Source organism: Trachymyrmex cornetzi, unplaced genomic scaffold, assembly GCF_001594075.2.
Source record: "Trachymyrmex cornetzi isolate Tcor2-1 unplaced genomic scaffold, Tcor1.1 scaffold94, whole genome shotgun sequence".
Taxonomy (NCBI): Eukaryota; Metazoa; Arthropoda; class Insecta; order Hymenoptera; family Formicidae; genus Trachymyrmex; species Trachymyrmex cornetzi.
This window is the reverse complement of record NW_017300289.1, coordinates 21,315-46,782: the sequence shown is the minus strand read 5'-3', so window position 1 is coordinate 46,782 and position 25,468 is coordinate 21,315. Positions and strand designations below refer to the sequence as shown.

Sequence of the window (25,468 nt, the reverse complement as noted above, 5' to 3'; positions counted from 1 at the left end):
ACACCAGGAGCAGGTACATTAGCACGGATATTTCAATCGTGGAGAAGGAATTTTTATTCTGTGCAACTAATTCGAAGAACCGCTCAAGGAACATAAACGCTTGCTTTATCGGTAAAAAAGAAGACTACAGTATCCCCTTAAACAAAAGATGATTTACTATAATTTACTAACTTCTCCATTCAAAAGATAGAATTGAAGAATAAAAGAAAAAGTACTCTAAAATTTCCTGTAATCATATATGTAAAGTAGATGATGTAAAGTATTGTAGAGTACGTAGGATATGCAGTGTGTATATTTTTTTATTACTATACTCTCTGAACTGGATGCACACTGTGCAATAAATTGAAATGAAACAAACGTATATTTGTTTTGCTTCAACTTATTACACCATAGGCCTGTTCTTTTTGGCTGAACTTTTGCACCAGTTCATCTTTCTTTCTCTTTTTTCCTTCTGGAGAGAAAAGGAAGAAGGATTCAGCCAAAAAGAACATACCTCATGTGCGGCAGAGAGAAACTCTGACAGTGTAGTGCAGGAAAGTCTTGATAACCTATTCTATTCGCACATGTGCTGCTGCATACTGTGTGTACGGAGCTATGTGCACATTTAAAAATGGCGCTTTTTGGTCGTGTTAATTCGAATACCATTTCGTTGTTAAATCATTGTTATTGCAAAAAGTTCATATTGGGCACAAGTAGATTAAAATCGCACGGTCGCATCTCAATATCAACTACCATGCAACATAAGAACAATAAACAAGGTAAGTCACATAAGTTCAGCGTATAACCTATAAGCTTACAAATAATATCATAAAGCAATAATAATATTAGAACGAAATATTAATATAAAAATGAGAGATTACAGATCTTCAAACGAACTTTCATGCCACTAGGTTATTATAAAATAGGCAAAGTGATAAAAACTATACTTAAGATCAAGAAGTTTTGTGCTACATAACCTAAAGACAGATCAAAGGCACATTAAAGTTTATCACCCGGTGACGAGAAGCAAAACAAAAATAATATAACAAGGCTTGTTCCTTTTAGCTGAACTTCTTGCTCAATTCATCTTTTATTTTTCTTTTTATATTGGAGAGATAAAGAAAAAAACTGTGCAAGCAATTTAGCTAAAATGAACAAGTCCTTTACATAGTCCTTTACAAAACAATTTACTAACTTTAACGTAATTGTTGAGAATGCAGCATGAATTAATATTCTCTAACTAAATTGATTTTTCTCATATATCACAGTTATTCTCTGTTTTCACACCAAGATCTATATCTGACAATTGCAATTACAGAAAGCACACACGAGACTGAAATCGTCAAAAGAAGAAATCAGGCATGTCGAAGCTTATTGATACAAGTATTTTCGTCGAAATCATACAATGATCTCCATAATTATTGTTTGCAGTTCGGAGATATCTCGAGTATGCATCATTACCATATAAATAATCAACAAGTATGTCAGATATTATTTAATATTTATCCAAAATTAAATGCAACATTAATACGTAGTATTAAATATTGTGTTAGAAAAGTATCATATTGTGATTAATTTCAGAATTATATCTTGGTTGAGTTTAAAGACATAATGTCGATAAAAGACATTATGTCATCTGCTTCCTTTACGAAAGGAGACTCTACACCCGTAAAATCCTCGATATTATGGTTTCGTAAAGGACAAATTACTACATCACAGAAAAATAATCAGAAAAAGGTATCTTTATTTGTGGAAAATGGTTGTACGTCGCCTACTGAAAAGGAGACAGCAAAGCTATTATATAATGCTAAATCGGTGAGCTCATTTATATTACAGTTAGGATTATTCGAAACATTTAGCCTTATAAAACTTGTAACCTTTGCAGATATCAGGGCAGATAATAATTCTCTATGAGATGATAAAATTGACTGATTTAGAAGCAAGATTGAGGTTTCACACTGCTCACCATTTAGAGCAATATTTTTCTAAACTATTTGAGAATATGAAGGTTCTGCCATTTGGTTCCTCTATAAATGGTTTTGGAAGGAAAAGGTGTGATCTTGATTTAGTTCTTGTTCCCGACACTGAAGAAGTAAATATATAAGTAATATTCAAATTAATAAAATGTTCACGTATTTAATCCTACTTATCAATGAATTGTAACATTTGTAGCATAATGCCACGAGTAGATTGGTATTTCACTCAAAGTTTATGCATAATAGCGATAGGCATGAAACAAAAGAATTTTTGGGAATACTCGCAAACACCATGCAGTATTTCATCCCCGGAATTCTTAGTGTCAGAAGGATTCTGGAAGCTCGAGTACCTATAATTAAATTCTGTTATAACTACACACAAACTGAATGTGACTTAAGTGCAACAAATATGTAAGTCAAAACATATTTCAATTTTACTTGTACTATGTAGGATTTGTTGTTTTTTTTATAATGAACCCTTAACTACAGCAATAGGTCATTTGGACTCAAAACGTCAAAGTTTTATACAATCTGCAGTTATTAGTACTACGAGATTCTGAATTGTAGGGAAAAAAACTTTGAACCTTTCTCTATCAATCGTCAAAGATTTATTTACGTTTTGTAATTGAAATAGGATATGTTAAAACTAAATGTAATTTTCACAGCTGTAGTTAGAGGGCTAAAAAGACAAAAACGTCAATACTGATCTCTTCTACAGGACTGCTATATATATGACCGAATTATTAAATTTGTATGGAGAGATGGATTGGCGAATAAGACCGCTTGTTATAGCAATACGAGCATGGGCGAAGAGTCAGGAATTAACATCCGACGTACCAGGACAGTGGATAACAAATTTTCCCATTACGTTGTTAGTGTTGTTCTTCTTACAACAAAAGAAGATATTACCGTCCTTAAAAATATTAAAGTTCTATTCGAGTAAGTCACATATAACATAAACAAAAGAATTACATAACGTCTGATTAGTAAATTGTATCTTCTTTTCTTTTATACAGCTCGCGATGACGTTCGTTATGCAGAGAATGGCATCGATTGCACCTTCCTGCGGGATATTAACAAATTGCCACCCGATTACAAATATAGGATAAATCAGGATAGTCTGGAGACACTTTTATTCGATTTCTTTGAGTATTATTCGACATTCGATTTTCAAACGTACGGGATATGTATCCGCGAGGGTGTGCAGATTCGAAAACCATCACGCTCGGCGCTCCATATTACCAATCCTTTAGAAACGACATTGAACGTTTCCAAAAACGTAAGTCTCTACGAATTGAATCGCATAATTTCGAAGCTGCACGACGCGATTTACGTGCTAGAAACCACCGACAAATTCGAAAATAACAGCTGGGGTATCATGACATTATTGAAAGTAAATAATGATAACGGACATTTGAAGAAATCGAATACTACGAAAGGACAAAAGAAGAATATCGAAGAATACTTGGAAGATTCCTACGAAAATTCCTACGAAATTTCTGACAAGTTCGAAGTTAGTGAAGCTAATATCGATGAAACAAAAACAAAAAAGAAAGAAACAGTATGATGACCTAAATGAGTAGCGACAAAATATGTACTTTATGTCTGCAGAAATGGTGTATGTATCATATGTTTCTGCATGAGACTTTTTCCTTTTTGTACCAATGATTTGGTATTATCTATAGTGGTGGCGCCAGAAATATAGAGACGTTTTACCTGAGAAGAAGAAAGAGAAGAAACGACGGAGAGAGAATTTTTATTGCGGTCAATTGTGTGTACTGTACTATAATATATGAAAATAGAAGAGAAGTGTACATAAAGTCGACAATTACGTATAAATGAATTACGTATATTAGTCATAAATAAATATGTGTAAAATATCACAATCAATTATTAGATTAATTAATTGGAAATTGCCGTTGTATTAATTCCGGAAAAAAAATGCAAACATCGGAGGCCAAAATGTTCTCTCGTACTTCATCTGTTGAAGCTTCCAGCTTTATAGCCTGTCTGTAAAATTCAACAAGTGGAATACCGAATATGCATGTTTTTTTTATACATGTACGTATACAACTGTGAATACTTGTAAAACTGAAGTGAGCGACAAAGTTCATGCATCGCTTTCAATACACCAAGATACGGTATATAAATCAAGGGTATATTTATTAACTTGTATATATTTTGCTATACCAGAAATTCGACAATTTCTCATACATGCTTACGTGTGTACACTCGCTATAATTAGAACGTTTATTGTAACCCTGCTGAAGATTACAAATTTTCGCTCGTAGTTAAATTCGAAACAACGATTAACGATCGCATTGACTTTCACAAGGAAGAGCCGATTCCTCGTAATACCGATTTTTATCCTTGCGTTTTTATCCCTCGTTTGGAATAATATTATCGTTACATTATAGTCAATAATTGTGAGGAGTATAATCGTGACGAGCCCATGCGTCGTAGGGCGATCGCTGGGTTTTTATTGATGGCGATTACGAGTAAACGCTCGAATTAGGCTATTCTTCGCGAATCGAGTATCGTCGATTAAATTCGTAATGACATAATATATCGCGACTGGCAGTGTTGTTTACTAGCTAAATATTACCGTTTTACTTGATCGATCGAATCGCGCGACGTACTTTACTGGACTATGCATCCGACCCGTTGACGTTCAAGGGAAAAATCGCGTGTACGGATATGGTGGGAATAGATCCGTGTTTTAACTAGAGGAGAAACGAGGATACGAGAACAGGACTCTTGTAATAACGAAATCGAAATAATGTGCGCGATTGGAACGAAATATACATTCGTCTGTATACAGTTTAGATTGTAACGTCAACCGTGGTTCTTTTGCAATTATTGTACATTGCACACGCGCGTTTTTGTCTGAAAAAACGTTTTATCTTCCTTAATCAAGGCTCTACGTGTATCAACCGCCCCAGGCGGATCTTGTCAACAATACGAGTAGCAGACATAATCGTACTCTCCTTCTCTCTTCCATCTCTAACGACTGCATTTACAGTGGAATCGATACCGATCTTCGGCACTTTCATTATCGAATGCAATTAAATCGCTATATAAAAGGTACTTCACGAGAGTTGCACGTCGTCGTATGCGGTATACAACTTTGACGAGGGACACAATACAAACGTCGAAAAATTGGATTAATACAAACACCACGCGTTTGATCGGGATCTCAAAAGAATCTCGAAAAGTAATATAAAGATAAGAGCGCACCTGATGGAGATGCCTCTCGATAACGAAGATTTCTGATTTTCCATATCGCGCAGAATATAGACCTTTTTCATTACTGTTATCATATTTATATTATTTATATATCCATTATTATTATTATTATTATACTAATAGAATGTCCAAAATCTTCGAAAAACCGATAATATGTCGGCTCTCACAACAATACGCTTTCTTTACTAATAAATAACATTTATACTTAAGCCACTTGGGGCACGGCATTTAGTCTTTTGATCATTCTTTTTCATTTCTTTTCTTTTTTCTATCTATATGCAATAGGCTCGCGGATATCTATTCGATACCCTTCGGACAATATTTCCTTACGTAATTCTTGCGCGCGAGGAGGGGTTGCGAAGGGACCGAGAACGACCTGAACGACAAGAAGCGCCTCAATTCGTTTTACTCTTACGATGATGACGATGATGATGTAAATGATGGTGTCGCAGCTGAGATCGCGTCTCCTGTACGGCCGCCACCAAGGTGCGCACCGCTTCCTCGTGGCCCTCAAAGCTGTCCGCTTTCTTCAGCTGACCGAGGGACGAAGCACCCTCGCTACCGGCGCCACGCTTGCTCTTGGGCCGCGGGAAGGTCTCCCAGGAACGCTGTTTTTGCATGAGAGACGACGACGTCCGTGATCCGATCAAAACGACCAGGGCTTTCCGGGGGTCCTGTGCGATGGATTGTTGACCTACCGTCCCATCGGCGATGCTCGACCGCCTACTGTTCCCGGAACCAGTTGTGCTGAGACTGTCGCAGCTGGCGCGCCGTCGCCTCCTCGCATCCTTCCCGTCGCCGTAGAACAGCTCCTCGGAGTCGCTGGCCGGGTAGATTTTGGGGACCTTGCTGCTTGGCATCGCCCGTATCTGATCGTCGGTCGGGACCGCGTGTACTTGCGCCTGCACGCGCTTCTTCGCTTCGCCCATGCTTGAGGCCTCCGAGATTCGTTGATACTCGCCCTCGTCGCCTGCTGGAAGCACGGGACTCTTTTAGAAGACGGTCTCATCTTCTTCGAACGCAGCGGGTGTAACAAAAGTTCGCTGCGGGACGACGACGACGAGACACTTAACTTCGTGATGGTAAATGTGCGATAGATGTGTTACATGTGGGTCAACATATATCGATATATCTTTTGTTAAATGTACAGATAACATATTTACATATATTGTATATATATATACATATATATATATATATATATAAGCGTGTGCGGTGAACGGCGAGCAACTTTACGTATTCGGCTGTCGGATGTTTATCGCCTCTAAGTCTAAACCCGAAATTTCGCCCCGACTACAAAGGAAGACCTGCGTGTCATAATGTATCAGTATTCGTTTGCGCACGATGATCCTGCGATTCTCCCATTCTTACCGATATGAGACTGCGGCTGCTGCGAATCGGTGCATCTTTCCGCCTGATCGAGCGCCTCGGCGGAAGTGTCGCCGGTTCCGCCTTTCAGGGAACGATACAACGACCGCATCTTGCTGCCGGATGAGTGACCGGGTGGCGTCTTCGGCTTCGCGCTGTCCGGCGACTTGCGCGAACGCCGGCTCTGACTGCGATCACGCCCGTCTTCTCTGCCTGGTGATTTCTTACGATCGTCCTTTTGCGTTCTGGCCTTCTCGATCAATTGACTAAGCACGCCCCGCTTTGGATCGGTTGACTTGGCCGTCCCGTACACAACTATATTGCCGCTCGAGTCCAAAACGGCGCCAACACCACCGGACGGCGTACGACAACGCGTCGGTATCTCCTTCGTTTCTGTATAATAAATTAAATTGCGAATTAAGTATACATAAATATTCAATGCGTCTTTATTATTTTATCGTCGACGCGATCCGAGATGCTTTCTCACCCTTCATATATAGCGCGTTGTCGGCACTCGTGGCAGTGCTACGTGGATGACGATGATCCTTCGTCGGTGCTTGAGCCTGTGGATGCGGTAGTGGTTCCTGCATCTGTAAGCGCGCCAGATGATCCAGCAACGCTTGTAAATGTTGATTATCGGCCGCGTCCGCCGCGGCCACACTCACTTCCCCCGCGCCGATGCCTATCGAGAACGACTTGACGAAGGGCTCCAGATGCTGAGCGAGCACTTGCAGCTTTTTCACTTCGCTCCTCAACGATAATATGTCATTCATCTGAACAGGAACAGCACGAGAGTAAATAATAAAGAAGTTGCCACGATTAAAAGTCGTCCATCAATACATTTTTTGGATATAAGAACTATAGTACGATTGTGATAACTATATAAGATTGGCGTATCTTAATGGTTATGGCTGTAAAGATATGTCTATCTTACGGTTATCACTACCAAATGTATTGATGGGTGAAAATTGTCATTATTTCCGGTGTGTTACAACCGTAACATTTTTTCTGTGAAACAGAGACATCATTGTGATATCAAAATGATTTTAAAATGATTATTAAAAGTCATTTTTCAATCATTTCCGATTCATTTTAATATCATTTTGACGTTATCCTGACTTGTTGTTCTGCTTGGGCTAACTTGGCTGGGAGAACATACTTGAGAATGGAAAATCTCCTTTTCTATGTGAATCCTGCACATCTGTTCCTCCCAAAGAGCGTCGAAAACGTTTCTCAGTCGCTCCAATTCCATTTGATGGTGCTCCAATTGTTGCTCGAGCAAACGGCAATCCCTTGCCACATGATCGTAACGCGTACCCAACGGCGGAGTGTTTGCTCTCTTTAAAACGGAAACATCCCGTTGCAATTCGCCCAATCGTTCCTTCACAGTCATCAACTGCTGACTTAGTTCCTTCAGCTGGGTGTCAAAAGTCCGACAGTGATTGGAAAACGGGCCGCCATCAGGTCCGCTTTTTGGCGGCAGCCTCTGAGTGACCTTGCTGCTCTGTTGGGAAAACGTATTCCTGGCGTAAAACGAATGGTTTATTAGCGATCTTGTAATTATATTTTGCATCAACTTTTGATTATCATTTACGATCTATAATTTCTATAACGATCCATGAATAAAACTGAAGAATTTAAGCAATACAAATAATAATTTAGGCATCAGAAAGAAAAAAATGTGTGATGCGAAAATAAAGGATAATCACGATGGAGGATCATCGACCAATCGTGAAAAAAATTCCTCGTTTCGTTCGCACCTGTACCTGAAGCACTTGCGGTTCCGGCTGGCCTATCGTATGACCACCGGCCATCTGATCATACAGGGATTCTGCGGTAACCTTCGGTGTCTGCATTTGACCTATGTAGGGATGTAGGGCACGCGCAAAATCGACTCGATAATTCGTCTTGATGTAGGCAGCGAGCAGAGGTGGCCGCGACGGATGGCCCAGTTGAGCGACGCGACTCAGCCGTTCCAACATCGGATGCGCCAGTTCGAGGAACTGATATTTGGTCGCGCCAGTGGTGAACGCGGTGCACAGCATTAAATGCATCTGTAACACGGGTAGCGCGCTACCTAGTGCAAGCAATTGCGTACGCACCATGCGCTCCTTGGTGTCGAATTGACGCTGCAACTCTGCGAGGACGTACGCGTGCGTCTTGTTGATCGCCTCCTGCATACCTTGACAGAAGGCGGTCAACGCGCGCTTCTCGGACTCGAGACTGTGCCGCAGCTCGTCCAGCTGCGACTTGAGGGCCAATACGCCGTCCTTAATGCCGGCCTGGAGCTCGCAGATGGAGTTTACCGCGCGCTCCATCTTCTTCGAGGCCTGCTGCCAGGCGCTCTCGATGTCCACGCAGTGCACCCGCGCGTCCGGAGGTGTATCGCGAAAGCACGTAGCGCACAGCATGCACTTGGCGCTCTGGCTATACATTATGTACTGCTCGCCATGGCTCGGACACCGACGTTGAGTGTCTTTGGCGCATTTGCTCATGTGCACCACTTCGTGAGTAGAGAACATCTTTGCACGATGGGTATGTTCTCTGCAGTGAGTGCAAAGCGCTTGTCCTGTAAATGTACGACATTTCTTTTTATATATTCTGGATAACTTGATACTGATATTGAAAGACATTTCTTTAATAAACATACCGCATGTTGTACAGAAAAACATAGTGGATTTATCGCGTTTATCGCAATTGGCACATGGTGGATTTTCGGAGTTTGCCAGTTCCACTAATTGGCGTATCAGCTGATCGGGGGGTGGTAATTGTGCTCCATCTTTCAACTGTGTTTGTTGCCTGTATAATTATAAATAATAACACAGTGCAGCATTATTACATATCACTTGTAAAGAAAATTATAATCTAATAATATTACAACTAATATAAAAAGCAATAGGGGAAACGTTTCAGTTTTCTTGTGAGTCTAAAGAATACTTGAAATTGTAAATAATTCTTTAATGTTACACAAAAGATGAAACACACGGAAATTAAAATCTGAATTTGCAGTAAGAAATATTAATATTGCGCATGCATATGCAAATGTCAACCATTGGATAAATCGTCACACGTTGTTATCTACCCGCAGATGGGACACTTGATCGTCCCGTCGATGTGCGGGCCGTGTATACAACGGGCGCAGAAGGTGTGAAAGCAGGAGAGAAGACAGGGCTCGTTGTAGTAATCGTGGCAGACACCGCAGGTGAGGGGATTCCTGGGTCCGCCGCCCGGCACGCCCGTCGTGCCGTCGTCGCCACCCCCGTCGACCGCCGAGCCCGAGCTCGCCATTGTCGCCGGCACTCGGCCACCCTGAGTCGCGCTGTTGACCACGCGCGCGCGAACGACACGCGCCTTCCGCCTCACTTCACGACACCGCTCCCTGTCCCATGCTCGTGTACCTCTCTGCAGAAGAGAACGTAAACGATTTATGGGGATGCTGCGCGCGCGTAACCTTACCACGGGACGACATGAACAACGACGTCCAGTGGAATACGATCGCGAAATTTAGAATGATATTTTTTTTACCCCTAGATCAGTCGGCCCGCCCGCACAAAGAGAGAGAGAGAGAGAGCCCCGACCGAAGAGGGTGGTTTAACGGCTGCTGCTTGCTCGACCCGTCATTCTGACGTAGCGCGGTGACCAACCCCGTCTCTGCGCAACTGACGATTAGAGCAATGACGTCACCAAGGCGCCCACCATCCCCCGCGATCTCACCCTCGCCGCCCCTTGTGCATGCACGCATACAACGATGCATGGAAACGGCGCGTGTATATATACACCCCCCACACACACATATGCATGTACGTGCAGAGATTTGCGCGGTCGACCCGGCTCGCACTCGTCCTCACCCTCTCGCTCTCACCCCATTCCGCGATCAGCACCACCCGTATGTATTTACATGTATATACACACCCCACATGCGACGACGGAAACTCGGGTATTGGTGCAGAAGAGTGCAGGCGGACGCCCGCCAAATAGGGTGGAGAGCAACATCTAAAAAAGAAATATGTACGTTAATCGCGCATCCCTTTTCCTAAAATGAAGTTTTTTTTTTTACCTATTTATTCTAAACCTTATACTTATTCTTTTCCTCGTCGACACATATGCGCGTATAAATCTTTTCGGTTTCTTAGTATCGGCAATCCATCCCCTTGCTCCATCAGAGGGATCTCCAAAATAAACTAGTGGGATCTGCAGAGGATACATCGTATCTAGGGCGAGAGATTTGATTGCTGTAGAGCTGCCTTACGACATACAATGTATTCCGAATATGTTCTTCATTTCTCTATTTTTCTACCGGCTTCTCAGTAGAAATAAAAATTTTAAAGCTGCAAAATGAACAAGACGCAACGGCAGCAAGAATTTTATAATTTAATAATTTATCTATTCATATCGACAATTTTAAATAAAATAATTGCGTACCTAATGAAACTGTCTTTTCTAATATTCATAATCATCAATTGATTTATCGATTATTACTCTCTTTATTAATCCAAATTGTAAGATGTAAACTTTTAATATACATATATATATAGTATATATATATATATATATATATATATACTATATATATGTATATTAAAAGTTTACATCTTTATATATTGCATTATGTGTACCGAAGCGTCTTTTGAACAGGTCACTGGACGCCGATTCTTCGGTCCCTTCGCTTTCTATAACTGTTCGATACAATATGGTTTTTATATTGACCTACTGGTATATGTAGATCCGATTATCGCTACATGTAGAATGTATTCAAGAGTGTGTGCGATCAAGCTTCCCTTCCGCCAAACTTCGCACGAGCGCTTTTTCCTATTCAAATCTCAATTATCCACTTATCAATTATCCTTCCATTTGTCTCTTAATTTAAATTTACCCTACTTGAGTTCTGATTATTCAATTATCCAATTAAAGAAGATTCAATATATGCCACAGTTTATTCATATCATCATTCATCCTCAAATTCTCTCGTACCATAAAACATTTTAGTTATCCCGGCTAAAGTAACATTTTTTGCAATAATTAAATAAAAGTATTGTAAGGCTTTAATGAATATAAATTTAAGTAATATATATCTGAATTATTCGGGCCGCGTTAGGTATTTTTTGCTACAAAATTATTTACAGGCTTTAAAATGCTTATCAGTATTAGATTATTAAGCTCTTTCTAACATGCTTATAAATATCATAATCTTATTAAATTACTTTATGATATTACTGAAGTTCTGTTAGGATTGCATTCTCAGAGTGCAAATTAAATTCGGGGCGCAGTTTGTAGGATTGGATATGTATAGTATATATATAAATTCACACCGAATTATTTAAACACTAAATTTAAACACTCTAAAACTCCAACTTGATATACCGTTTAGAGCTTTTATTTCTTATTCATTGTGTATTCACATTACAGTATGTATTAATTAAATAAGATATTTTGTAAATCTTATTGTAAATAAGATCGTATTTTTTAATACTCTATTTTTATGTTAATTAATTAAGTAGCGATTGAGAGGGTAACTGCAACGAAAAATTTTTGCTCAAAGTGAAGCTAATAAGAAGAGGTTACATTTTCACAAAAAAGAAAATCTATAAGACCAGCAGCAGAGAAAATTCCGGGTCTTTCCACCTTTTTGTTCATTTGGTTGCATATTTCTCTATTGCAGTATCTTCGTGGATGGAAATATAAATTCTTCCCGTGTTTCACTTCAACAAACGCATTGGAGTGAGTAGGAGCTATAATACGAGTTCGCTATGTTGGAGAATGCGACGTGAACAAATCTATAATGCCAATCTTTTAGATGGTTTGGTTGGTAATTTTGATAAAAATCAAGATAAAAATGAAGACGAAAATGATAACTTTAATAAAACATCTGTTTTACTTATTCATTATTTGGTATAAAATTTCTATGGAGAATACTTTATATTCAATAAAAAAGAAATTTTTCTTTTAAGATCACGATAAGAAGGACAAAAAACATATGAACTGATGGTGTTAACTCAATTTATCACTTATGTGGTGTTTGCAGATTTTTCAATTTTCATCGAAAAATAACGATTCACTATAACTTTGAATGACGCCCTCAGCACATAACACCTTTTCAACGTGATTCTGCATTACAAATACTTAACAAAAAATACTACATCAACCAAATCCCAAGTGGCCCAAAGAATAGTGTTACTGGTTAGATGCCTTCCCAAACAACAAAAAGTCTAAAATTATGTCATAAGACGTCTTTAAATCGTCTTTTGGACGCAAAGAACGTCAAGAGATATTTAGTTAATTTTTTAAATTCAAGTATGAATTTCAAGATTCTCTGAATGTATAGCGATATCAAAATTTCCTTAAATTTACAAATATATAGGAAAAAATTCGGTTTTTTTAGATCTCTTAGAATTTAAGTTCTCAGAAATTAAACTTCGAAAAAGAACATAAAAATTCGACAATTTAGGTCTTTTTTTGTTGCTAAACTAGTACATTATATATACTTAAAATAAAATAGATATTTAAAATTTGAAGACAGTAAAACAGAAAATTTTTAAGTGCAGCGACAAAAATCTGGCCTGCTTTCTCTCTATATTTACATTCTCCATTTTTCCTCTGCTGTGCTTTTTTTATTATTATATTTCATTCATCTATGCTCTAAGCATCTATGTTTAACTCGCATATTTCTGTGACAAACTTATCTCTAAAAAAATATGTATTTAAATTGCGCCGAAGTCTCTCCCGTACTTCAGGCCATCTGTTATCGATCGCCAAGAAATCGAAATCACAAAAGAGGATCTTCCTACAACATATATTTTGTGTTCAGGGCACCTATCATATAGAACAAATCAGAATTAATTTTGATTGAAATTATTCCGTTTTCTCTAGATTTCTATTGTGTTTAAAAAAGGGAATTATTAATTCCGATCGAAATTCATTCTGAATAATTCCATAATACATCCTACAGTTCTGAGCTTTTAACACTTCTGTCATTTCTCAATAAAGTTCTCATTCCCGTTGTACTGTTGTGCACATTTATTTCAGTGCGATTAATGTAACAAAAAATTTTAACACAACAAATAATTACACATACGTTTCGACACCGATTGGGTCATTCTCAATGTACGGTAACTAAATTATTATCGAAAATCTATATAGTTAACAATATTCTTCATGTCCTGTGTTATAATGTTACCAGTTAATAAATTAAACATATTTGAAAATTCTCGGCAGTAAAACCGTAATAATCTTATTAGAAAAGAATTCGAGAATGTATGAATAAAAACGCAAAAGATGGAGATCCACATTGTGGTCACAAAGTTAATAACATAAAATAGACCAACTCTTTGTTGATTATCGGCAGTAAAACTGTAATAGTCTAAAAGTAATCGATAAAATTCTCCTTTGTTATCGATTACTTTTAGACTATTACAGTTTTACTGCCGAGAATCAATAAAGAGTTGGTTTATTTTATGTTATTAACTTTGTGGCCACGATGTGGATCTCCAACTTTTGCGTTTTTATTCATACATTCTCGAATTCTTTTCTAATAAGATTATTACGGTTTTACTGCCGAGAATTTTCAAATATGTTTAATTTATTAACTGGTAACATTATAACACAAGACATGAAGAATATTGTTAACTACATAGATTTTCGATAATAATTTAGTTACCGTACATTGAGAATGACCTAATCGGTGTCGAAACGTATGTGTAATTATTTTTGTGTTAAATTAAAATTTTTTGTTATATTACTGGTTCTTCGCCCTTCATTTATTCTAAATTGTTTTATACTTGTGAAGCCTTATTATTACTTATTATTTAACCCTTGAACACCACACTATTTTCGCCAACTGATTTCACCACACATGGGTTACGGTAACCCTGAAGTCTTCTTTTGCTTTTATCTCGGGATCTAATGTATCAATTTTAACTTCTTTTTTTTTTAATCGATACAACAGACAGTAAGGAAAAAGAATATATAAATAAGATTATCATAAAACTTCCGAAAACCAAGATATTTTGAAAAGGAAGAAAGAAATTTCAAAATTAAAAAAAATGTATTGTTTTTTAAATAAATTAGTTATTTTCCAAAAAAAAAATACAAGGTATTAATTTATAGAAATCGAAACATATTAAGTTGTATTTTAAGAAAAAAAAAACATTATTACGAATTATCCTAAAAATATATATTTATTCGACGAGGTTGAATATTTGGGTGATTTTCAAGTAATACGATAAAGTTAGTGCAAAAGTCTTTATTATATGACATCTAAATATACAAATGAAATTATTCATTGATTTGCGTGGAACAGGCAAAACAAATTTTTGCGACATGTTCCTTACACATTGGCTGTTGGCACTGCAAGCATATGTAATAAGTTTTCCTATCTAAAGTCCCTGGACAGAATGAACATCTTCTTTGTTTTTTTATTTTGTTTACAGCTAATATATCGAGCGGATCTTGATTTTCTTGAATGTTTGTGTATTTCATGAATTCTTCGATTTGAATTCGCAATCTTATTCGTATATTTACTTACAATTTGATTTCGAAATAAAAAACGTCATAACCACACAGGGCGAGCGTGACCCACACAGTAAGTTCATGGCGTTCTATCTCGACTGGTTCGTGCACGCTGAGGTTGCCAGGCGGGGAATTTGTAGCAGGGAGAGAGAGAGATGCGAAAGTTTTTTCCTCGCCTTGTTCCCACTCCAATTCTGATCGTTCATAAACGTCACGCGTTTTTTCAAACGGACTGGGTTACCGTAACCCACGGTGGTGTTCAAGAGTTAATAAGTATATTTAGTAAATATTTATTAATTTTTAAGAAGAAAATAAAAACATATTTTTTAAGAAATAATCCATGGTGTCCCATAACTGAGGTACCACAAGTCACACATAAAATAATTGGATTATGAAAGAAATAACGTTTGACGAAATTTGAAAAATATTTTTAGTTTACTTACACATTCTCAGCATAATTACTAATACAATAAAATATAATTACAATTAATAATTATTAAATAATACGATAGAAAATTACGAGAAAACAGAGATGAGAAATAATCATTAATATAAGATAAAAAATTTATTGTGATAAAATAAAATTAATTGCTTAGAAGTATAAACTGCACCCTTTTAGTACATATACTTTCTCGTTTCATTACGAATATTTAATGTATGACATATGGTAACCCAGTTATACATTTAATTATACATTTAATAGAAAACTATAAAAAATAAATGTTAGATTATTAATTGTAGTAAGATGAGAAAAAATGCGCAAAAACTTGCATCTTATTTCTATACATATATCTTCTCCTATAAAAACAATATTAAAACATTTTTATGAAGTTAAAAAGTTATTATTGTGTGTGTGTGTGTGCGCGCGTGCATCACGAAAACCATTAATAATCGATGCTTTTCGATACAATGGAATTTATTCACTGCTATCTATTACTGCTATAAAGTATAGGCAACGAAGTAATAGTCGTATCCCAGATAACACACAATATTACATGAATATTCTATGAAGCTTCAAATATACCTTTACAAGAATATTCTCAAAAGAATCATCTATACGTATTCACGTGTTCACAGAATATTCTTATTTATAAGAAACAATCTGTAAATCTGCCTAGAATATGTTAAAATTAGTAATAAGATCATGTTGTTTGAATTAATGTTCTCTAAATGTTCATAGAATATTTAAATGTACTGAAGATGTAGATGGCGTTCAATATCGATGAACCATTCAATCTCGATCTTTTTGTGCTCCATGTGATCGTGGCCATTCGCGCCTTGCGGCATTCGCGCCCATTCGCATCATCAAAATAATAACACAACACTGCCAATATGTGCCACTGAAAAGAACACGCCGTGTGAGTTTACGTAATTAAACCAAAGGTAAGTTCAGATGAAAATTAATAAGAAAAATAAAATATAAAAAATAATATACTAATAAAAATGATAAATATTGGGTGTCTTCCAACAATTAGCGACTCAGTACAACACAGTGATCATTTCATCCTTGTTTAACATTGACAAACAACAAGAATGTAATGCGATCCACAGCTAGCCATGTCACATCGTGTCATGTACGTGTATCTCTTTTGTTGGAAGGCACCCATTATTATCAATTTCTCACATCACGTTGTTTGCTTAGAATGAGATAAATTACAGAATAAACTCCTTAGTCTTAGAGAAAATATTTTGTAAATATTCTTTATATTGAACTAAATACGTTCTCTAAATATTCTTAGAATATGAAAAAGAATATTTATTCCGACCTATCTGGAATATTTAAATTGGTCTCATTTTGACATTCTGTGTATGTTTATAGAATATTTTTTAATACATTGTAAGAATATTTTAATATTCTCAACGAATGTTTATAGAATATTTATTGAAAGTGTTTGTGTTATCTGGGATTGTATCAGTAGTATTAATTTAAACGTTCCAGATTATGTTAAACAGTCGATGACCCATGGTATACTCCGATCCATGGTGCCCCAATTGTCCATATACTACGGATTTTCAGTATTGGAAATGAATCTTAAAATTTTTAATAACGACATTAATGTTTAAATTAAGTTTGGTAATTATTGAATTTAACTCTTGGATTGTTATTGCCAGATTAGGTCACTTTTTGTGCAAAAACGCATCATATAAGTTTAATTTTATCAATTTCGTACGTGAGAATGCTAAACTCAACAATTTCCCGAAAAATAAAGATCCGTTACATTTTCAAGTAAAGGTAACAGTAACACGTTGCTTTTTAACATGAATAACTTGTGACGGTAACACGTTATTTTTTTAAGGTAAAGTTCTCAACTCTGCTCACTAGTTACATAAATCGTATTATTATCTTCCGATAGAGAAGATAACTGCAGGCGATATGTATCCTCACGTCAACATGCAATGATTGCATGAAAGAATGGTGTAACAACATAGTGACGATGACATTGGTAATGACCAGGAAGCTGATGTAGATCATCACCTCGTTCGTCTCAGCCTTATACTTCGCGTTAAAATTACTAATGAAGTATTTGATGACCCAACTTTACAAGATTGGTACTATTACGCGTACTACGCTGTAGTTTGCACTAAAAAAGGTCTACTTTTCTAAGTACTTCTCGGAAGTAATAATTTTGCCAATGAATCAATGATAATTATAGTATATTTTAAAGTCAAGTAGCAAAATTAATTCAGTGACATATTTTGGAATACAATTTTCTAGCTTTCTCTATACTTACGTCGCGTTCTCATATATACTTTCAATTGTATTATTAAGAAAGATTAACTGAACGGCGGTTTCACAATGTACAGTAAATGATTACTTGTAAAGGAATTTACACTAAAGAAAATCCGAACCAACGAAACGTTTGTGAATGATATGGATTATTAACCGATAACGAAGTCTATGCACACCAATCTTCCATGTCGGCTCATTAGCATGTTTCAATTTTTATTTCATCGCTTTCTTAATTTTAATAAATGTTCTCTTATTGTAAATCTTCTAGACCGCTTATAACTAGGGCCCGGATGTTCGGGCGCGAACATTTCAGCGAGCGTTCGACTCACTAGCACGCAGTGGTGCTCCGCGTGCAACCCGGGATCGCGCCGAACATCCGGGCCCTAGTTATAAGCGGTCTAGAAAATTTACAATTTACAATTTCTTGTAAAAAGACTGTTGGTGTTTGACGGATAGTTTAACTTTTTTTTGCGGATAGATCTTACGAATTTTACGTGGAATCACAGTATACATTAAGTTCGCTTTCCGTTACAAAGATTGTTCTTCTTTGTATCGGATATTACGGATACATTCTAGTGTAAAATTGACAAAAAATCGATTTTTTTTGCATATTTCGATTGTACAACATTTCAACAATACACTAAAAATACAAAATTTCGGAAAGAAATTCGAAGAATTAACGATTCTACAGCTTAACATTTTTTTTACAGCCAAATGTTTAAAAAAGTTAGAGGCTTACTTTATGGACCAAGAATCCCTGATTACCGGTAGTTTAATTATTATTTTATTTTCAAAAAAATCTGTAAAAACCTTTAAACGCTTTTTTCTCGAAATGCTGTTTTTTAAGCGATTGACACGATTTCGGAAAAAATAACCGACCGATTTAAAAAATTTTTGCAGCGTTGTATTCGTAGATTGACTAGCTATCGAGTAAGCTATAGAATAAACTGGTTTAATTAAAAAATAAAGTTTTATTCAACTTTTTTTGAGCGGAAAAAAGCCTTTTTTCGTATCACTTTCTGAAAACACGTGTTAACTCGTGAATTTTAAATATTTTTCAATAATTTTAATTTACGCGATAGCCACGCAAATAAACTTTAAGAAAATATTTTATTCTTTAATTTCTAGCTATTGGTTTTCGAGATATCGTGTCAACCGTTTGGTCATCTCATTTTTTCAACTCTGCGTCTTTGAACTAATTTCTTGGAATTTTGGAATGAAAATATTGCTGTAAAAATTTTTTCATATATTGACATGTGTATTAATAAGTATGTGAAAAATTATAATTGTACGCCTTGTAGTTTTCGTTAAGAAAAATTCCAAAGAAGGTCTTATTTTTATTGCGATTACTAGAATGTACCCTTAACCAGCGTACCACAAAGTGAAGATAATTAAATTTGATTAGATGAATTTTAATAAATTTTATAATCGCAAGTTAACGATTAAAAGTAAATAAGATTTATTTATTGTTAATATTTCATTCCGTTTACAAATATTAAAGTAACCATTGGTTTAATAAAATTTGTGTTATCATACGTATATTTTCAACAATTCTGTATATTTAATCTCGTATTATTAATTTTTTAATTATGCTATTACGTAATAATATCATTTTTGTTATATTTTAAACTGCATTGATAATTGTACCTTGTTAAATATACCAAAAAATTACTCGTTAATTGGATAAATTTTTCGATAACTATATCCGCAGAATATTTCGTTGATCAAATATGTCTCTCTGTTAATTATTGGGGCATTTCGATTTATGCATAATGTTCCTTGTTTCATCAAATGTAAACAAGGATAAATGATGCATCATGCGTATTATGTACTCATGATCTATGAGGTACTTACAAAGCAGTATGTAACGTTGAAAAATTCAAATTAATCCTGTCGCTATAACTTTCAAAATTTCAATACGTTTTTCTCAAAATTATATTGACAACGGAAAGAGAAAACGTTTTTTCATCAACCATGATATATACCATTTTGTTCCAATTCACTACAGAAAACAACACGACGACAAAAGACAATACAGCATATTCGCCCGATTTGTGTCGACTGATACAATAATTGGACTGCTATAATGTGCTGAAATTAAAATTAATCATGATTCTGTTGCTGCTTGTTGAAAAGGAGAACGATCCCAACCAAACTGAAAAATATTAAATAAATCTAAATAATATAATACTTATAATATAATTCTAGTTTTAGATATAAAATCTCGATTATATTGTCATAACAACCAGAAATTCTTTCTGATAATTATGATAAAATACGAGATTTTGTTTTAAATATTATGCTTGTAATTATATACGCGCACGCGAATCTTATTCATATCAAACCATAATCAAACAAAATTTCTCATGCATTACTGCGAGATTAGAAGGTCTGTTATATACCTGCGAAAGAGTTATCCTAATGGATAAAATTGTGCCATACGTCTGAAAGAAAATATACTATCATTATACTTAATGAAAACAGTTATGTTAACCTTTCGCTCAGAAAGCGGGCGGTCCGTCGGAATACCGCCATTGATCGGGATCCCGCGCCAAAAGTGTACACATTATATGTGGACAGTTTTTGGCGTTTAAACTGTCATTTTATGCCCGAATACCATGAACAACGCCACTTTGACATATTTTTGAAAAAAAAGGATTGTTCCTTAAAACAAGATAATTATAATTTCTTTGTAAACCGTTTTTTAATTATCTCTTTCATGCTAGTCGCATTATAGGTATATGTATCAGTATACTACCGCTATTAATTATGTTTAAATATACATCATTTGATAAAATCAGTGTTAACAACATTTGGTAAATAGTTGTACAAAATGGTTTGACGTAACTCTTGCTATAAGGAACACTATAAATTACTTCGCGAATGCTGGCCGTAGACAGCGTTCGTTTATACGGATCGCTTCGTGGATGCCGAACATAGCAAGCGTTAGGAGAGAAAAGGTTAAATTTGAAAGAATTAATTATAAAGGAGATCTTGAATACGTTCTATTTTATATATAGAAAAGGCCCCCTATTATGAGATAGGCGGTTAATATGAGATAGCGGCGTTTCTGCTAAATTAATAAACGCTATTAGTTCCACCATGAGTTTATTGCTCTTGGATTGAAAAGTATTTAGAAAATTCATTATTAGATTATGCCTATAGTCATTGTAAAATAAGATTTTAGAATTTGGATGTCTTTAAGTTACATTGAGATGAGCATTTTAAAATTGTTTATTATTTAATAAATAAATATTTGGAAATAAATTTTTCATGTGATGATAGAGTAAGGTCGTACTAATAGAAAAATATTGGATATATTGAATTGTTTCAGATAAATTTTATCTGCAATAAATAGATATCTGCAATAAATCAGCCTAATTTAAAAAATTTAAAAAAGGGAACAGAAAACTTACGTCCACATCGTTGTTCCTGGGTTACGCTAAAAGTAGTTTCTTGAGAAGTAATTAATGAGTAATTACAAATAATGAGAAGTTTTAAGACTAATTCCGAGTATTAACAATGAAAACGTGGTATTTTTATTGTTAATGTATTGCAGAATCGTAAGTATGGGTTCTCAGTAAGAGAAATCGAAGAAATTGAATTTCGTCGATTACAGCGCCATCTATCATGAATCGAGAAAAATGTTTCAGACAAATCGTATGTGCTTTTAGCCAAAGATTCCGAATATGCAATAAAAAATAGGGGTTCCCATTTAAGATTTCAAACTTGTCCCCCCTCACCGCCCAGGGGGCGAGGTGAGGGGGCTGATTTTAACGACAGTGTACGTCACCCTCGGAATGATGAAATATTGATTCTTAACATTTTTTCTTAGTGTGCTTATTTTTCGAAATATTTGAAAGTTTCAGATTAAAAAAATCACCCTGTATATTCAGGGATGGGAAGTAATTCGTTACTTGTAACGAAATTACAATTAGAGTTACTTTTTTCCAGTAACTGTAACTTAACTTCGTTACTTTCTTTCCATCTGTAATTATGACTTAGTTACATCTTTTAAGTAACTAGTAACTAATTTAATAGTTACTTTCATAGTTATTTTATACATTTTAAACTCATTTGTCAATTTAGTGTGCAGTAGTGTCCTTGAGGCTACAAATACTTCGAAACATTTGATTAATCAGAAGAAAGAAATTTAATTATAGCGTTCAATCAACTCTTGTACCTGTTTGGTTTATATTTTGGGATCTAATGAAATCCGCCAATCAAATACAAGAGCGCTCAGTGAACAGTTGTAAACCATTTTGGATTAATGCTGGAATTTATTTGCAACTTTTAGCCGAATATAAAAAGAATTTTTTTTACAAAAAGCATTGTATATGTGTGTGTGCTATTTCATATTCATATTCATATGTGTTTATATTACTTTAAGAAAAACGTCTTTACCATACAATTTTTTTATCTTTTTGAATAAAATCGTATAACATGTTAGTATAAGCCAGTCTTTTTTTTTTAATTGTCTTAGGCTGCATTACTTTGATGATTCCGTGTATCATCCTTGTTTAATATTAGGTGAAAAACAAGGGTAAAACGATACATGAAGGCAACGTTTCTGGATACAGCCCTAATGGTATCGATACTACTAGTAAAAGTTCCGATGAAAAAAGTAACTTAAAAGTAACTTAAAGTTACTTTTTCGGTAATTGTAACTGTAACAAATTACTTTTCAGAGTCAATAACTTGTAACAGTAATTAATTACTTTTTGAAAGAGAAATCTGTAACTGTAATTAATTACTTTTACAAAGTAATTTCCTATCCTTGTATACGAGGTCTGTTCAAAAAGTATCGCGAATTTTGAATTTCCGCGGGTTACGTATATTCGATTTTCGATTTTTTTGTGGCGTTATGTTGGTACTCATGTCTCTCACTTATGCCGACAAGTTCGGCCATTTTGAATGTTCAGTTAATTTTTGACAGCTGCTTTGCTTGCACGTGTTTTGGTTCGTCTTCGATTTTTGCCTATTCCAAAAAATGGATCAAAGAATCTGTATCAAATTTTGTGTGAAAAACAAAATTAAGTGCGCGGACGCATTCCGAATGTTGACTGTGGCATATGGTGAAGCTACCTTGGACCGAAGCAACGTTTATCGGTGGTACAAAATGTTCTCAGAGGGCCGAGAAGATGTGAACGACGAAGAGCGTGCCGGACGCCCGAGCACGTCAACAACAGACGAAAACATTGATGAAGTGAAGAAAATAGTATTGGCCAATCGTCGAATCACCGTCAGAGAAGTTGCTGAGGACCTAAACATATCGATTGGCTCGTGCCATTCGATTTTTACCAATGATTTGTGGAAGAACAAAAATTGGCTTTTGCACCATGATAACGCCCCTGCTCACACATCGTTGCTTGTGCGTGAATTTTTGGCCAAAAACAACACACTAATGATGCCGCAGCCACCGTATTCCCCAGATCTGGCCCCCTATGACTTTTTCTTGTTCCCGAAGCTGAAGAGACCCATGAAAGGACGACGCTACGCTACGATTGAGGAGATAAAGACGGCATCGAAGGAGGAGTTGAACAAGATCACAAAAAATGATTTTTTGAAGTGCTTCGAGGATTGGAGAAAACGTTGGCACAAGTGTATAATATCTGATGGGGATTACTTTGAAAAGGGGACAAAATAGATATTCATGAATAAATAAATAATTTTTGAAAAAACACAAAATTCGCGATACTTTTTGAACAGACCTCGTATATTGTATGTATATATATGTATATACATTTATTATACACTTTTATAGTTTTATTTAAAATAGGACATACTCAGCAGATAAAATCATATCCATAGTAGAAATGTCCCAAGCCAAATTTTACCTCTCTCTGTTTTATTTGCAATATAAACTGCCAAATCTAATTGAAATAAATAATTTAATAAGCGTTAAATATATACTACCATTCTTGACAGTTCGGAAACTTGTATAAATTTTATCAAATGGATGAGTAAATTTAAGACATTATTATAATATAATATAAAACATCAATTATGTTACTTTATCGCAGACATTAAAGACCAACCCTATTCCTTACGTTTAATGACATTTTTGTTATTTTTAGCTTCAATATGTGTCAAAATCAATCCATTTTTTAGTTTCAAAGTAAAGCGTTCACATTAATGTACGAGAACTTAGTAAATAATAAATTAAATTTGAGTTCAATTTAATACATTTTCCAGTGTTAAGTTATTTAACTACAATTTTTAACGACATATCCGGTAAAAAATTTTTCATGCGTGAATATGTATAAATAAGAATAAACTTACATAAACACTCATAAATATTCATAAACATATATAATTATGTATGATGTATATCCATAAATGTTCATATGTTTCCTCTTTCGTTTGTAAAATTACTTGTTAGTGTAATAGAAATAATAATAGTAATACGAAAACATTAAAAATAATTCAAAAGGTAATTTTCGCACTATTTGTTTTAGAAAAAATCAAGTTTGGAGAAATGTAAAAAAATTACTTATGTATAATCATATATAAAATTATGCATAATTATGTATGAGCAATTTTTTAAATATTTTTTTGAACTTGTTTTTTTCTAAAATAAACGATACAAAAATTATCCCTTTAATTATTTTTTGTGTTTTCGTAGTTACTTTACTACTATTATTTCTATTACACTAAAACGTAATTTTACAAAAGAAAGAAGGATGTATGAACATGTATCGACATATTTCATATATAATTATACATGTCTATGAATATTTATGTGTGTTTATGTATGTTTATACATATTAATACATACTCATGCATGAAGAATTTTTTACAGTGTATTGAGTAGAAGCAAGGTCGACATATAGAAATGGTTAAAAAATAAATAACTAAAAATGAATATAATAAAACACTATGAATTTATTAGGTGTTGAACTTAATTCCTATCGCTCGCTATTAGAGAGCTTTGCCTCCAACGCTGACGAGTTTCGACGATGAATTCACATGTCTTTTGTAGTTTAGACATCGCTGAAAGTGATTCAATCCTCACAGATTAGATTTCTCGACGCCAAAGAGATTTTCCAATCGATTGAAAATGAATCGCGATAAGCTGTTTTTCCGACATGTGCTTTTTCACTACTTCGACTTCAAGAAAACCGCAGCTGAAGCGCATCGCTTATTATCTGAAGTGTATGGTGATGAAACTCCATCGGAACCAATATGTAGAGTTTGATTTCAACGCTTCCGAAACGGTGATTTTGATGAGAGACAAAGAACGTCCAGGACAGTCGAAAAAATTTGAAGATATATGCCATAAGGAAGGCAGATCTCTACCACATGAGTTGTCAGAAAGTGCCATTTCGAATCGTTTGACTATTGCGACTTCTTTGCTTGCCAGGCAAAGAAAAAAGAGTTTTTTGTAATGCATCATGAACTGGCGATGAAAAATGGATTTATTTTGATAATCCCAAGCGGAAAAAATCATGGGTGGACCCCGGCCAATCATCCGCTTCAACGCCGAAGAGGAATATTCACGGGCATAAGATCTTGCTGTGCGTTTGGTGGGATCGGGAAGGTGTGCTGTATTACGAACTCTTGGGTCTAAATGAAACCGTTACAGCTAATCGCTACAAACAGCAATTATACCGATTGAGTGACGAATTGATGCAAAAAAGATCATCCGTAGCCAACAATCGAC

General features: G+C 35.3%; 3 protein-coding genes across 4 annotated transcripts; 2 read left to right on the top strand and 1 right to left on the bottom strand.

The window, feature by feature from the left end:
- Positions 1-566: 566 nt before the first annotated feature.
- MTPAP (mitochondrial poly(A) polymerase) lies at positions 567-4,512 on the top strand. The gene is made up of 7 exons (XM_018520938.1): positions 567-758; positions 1,298-1,458; positions 1,561-1,794; positions 1,865-2,071; positions 2,152-2,366; positions 2,674-2,894; positions 2,972-4,512. The coding sequence occupies exons 1-7, from the start codon at positions 611-613 to the stop codon at positions 3,520-3,522; spliced, it is 1,737 nt and encodes a 578-aa protein (XP_018376440.1). The 5' UTR covers positions 567-610; the 3' UTR covers positions 3,523-4,512.
- Positions 4,513-4,593: 81 nt separating this feature from the next.
- On the bottom strand, positions 4,594-10,167 carry LOC108769752 (RING finger protein 207). Of its 2 annotated transcripts, none has more exons than XM_018520936.1 (8): positions 10,095-10,167; positions 9,652-9,971; positions 9,220-9,368; positions 8,330-9,138; positions 7,729-8,073; positions 7,057-7,342; positions 6,573-6,962; positions 4,594-6,171 (listed from the first exon to the last, which is right to left on the bottom strand). In XM_018520936.1, the coding sequence occupies exons 2-8, from the start codon at positions 9,855-9,857 to the stop codon at positions 5,597-5,599; spliced, it is 2,760 nt and encodes a 919-aa protein (XP_018376438.1). In that variant the 5' UTR covers positions 9,858-9,971; positions 10,095-10,167; the 3' UTR covers positions 4,594-5,596. The 2 variants fall into 2 exon arrangements, with proteins under 2 accessions (XP_018376438.1, XP_018376439.1); XM_018520937.1 differs by having other exon boundaries at positions 8,336-9,138.
- A 12,423-nt stretch (positions 10,168-22,590) lies between these two features.
- LOC108769730 (uncharacterized) lies at positions 22,591-23,452 on the top strand. Its single transcript, XM_018520872.1, has one exon. It carries the CDS (start codon positions 22,796-22,798, stop codon positions 23,450-23,452), a length of 657 nt encoding a protein of 218 aa, XP_018376374.1. The 5' UTR covers positions 22,591-22,795.
- The last annotated feature ends 2,016 nt before the right edge of the window (positions 23,453-25,468 follow it).

Excerpts from the sequence above, each read along its gene's own strand:
- LOC108769730 (XM_018520872.1), top strand. The coding sequence starts at position 22,796 with ATGGATCAAAGAATCTGTATCAAATTTTGTGTGAAAAACAAAATTAAG.
- MTPAP (XM_018520938.1), top strand. The coding sequence starts at position 611 with ATGGCGCTTTTTGGTCGTGTTAATTCGAATACCATTTCGTTGTTAAAT. Across the intron at positions 2,367-2,673 it reads GACTTAAGTGCAACAAATAT|GACTGCTATATATATGACCG; the intron begins GTAAGTCAAAAC and ends TCTCTTCTACAG. Across the intron at positions 2,895-2,971 it reads AATATTAAAGTTCTATTCGA|CTCGCGATGACGTTCGTTAT; the intron begins GTAAGTCACATA and ends TCTTTTATACAG.
- LOC108769752 (XM_018520936.1), bottom strand. The coding sequence starts at position 9,857 with ATGGCGAGCTCGGGCTCGGCGGTCGACGGGGGTGGCGACGACGGCACG. Across the intron at positions 8,074-8,329 it reads CGCAAGTGCTTCAGGTACAG|AGCAGCAAGGTCACTCAGAG; the intron begins GTGCGAACGAAA and ends TTTTCCCAACAG. Across the intron at positions 6,172-6,572 it reads GCAGCCGCAGTCTCATATCG|GCGACGAGGGCGAGTATCAA; the intron begins GTAAGAATGGGA and ends TGCTTCCAGCAG.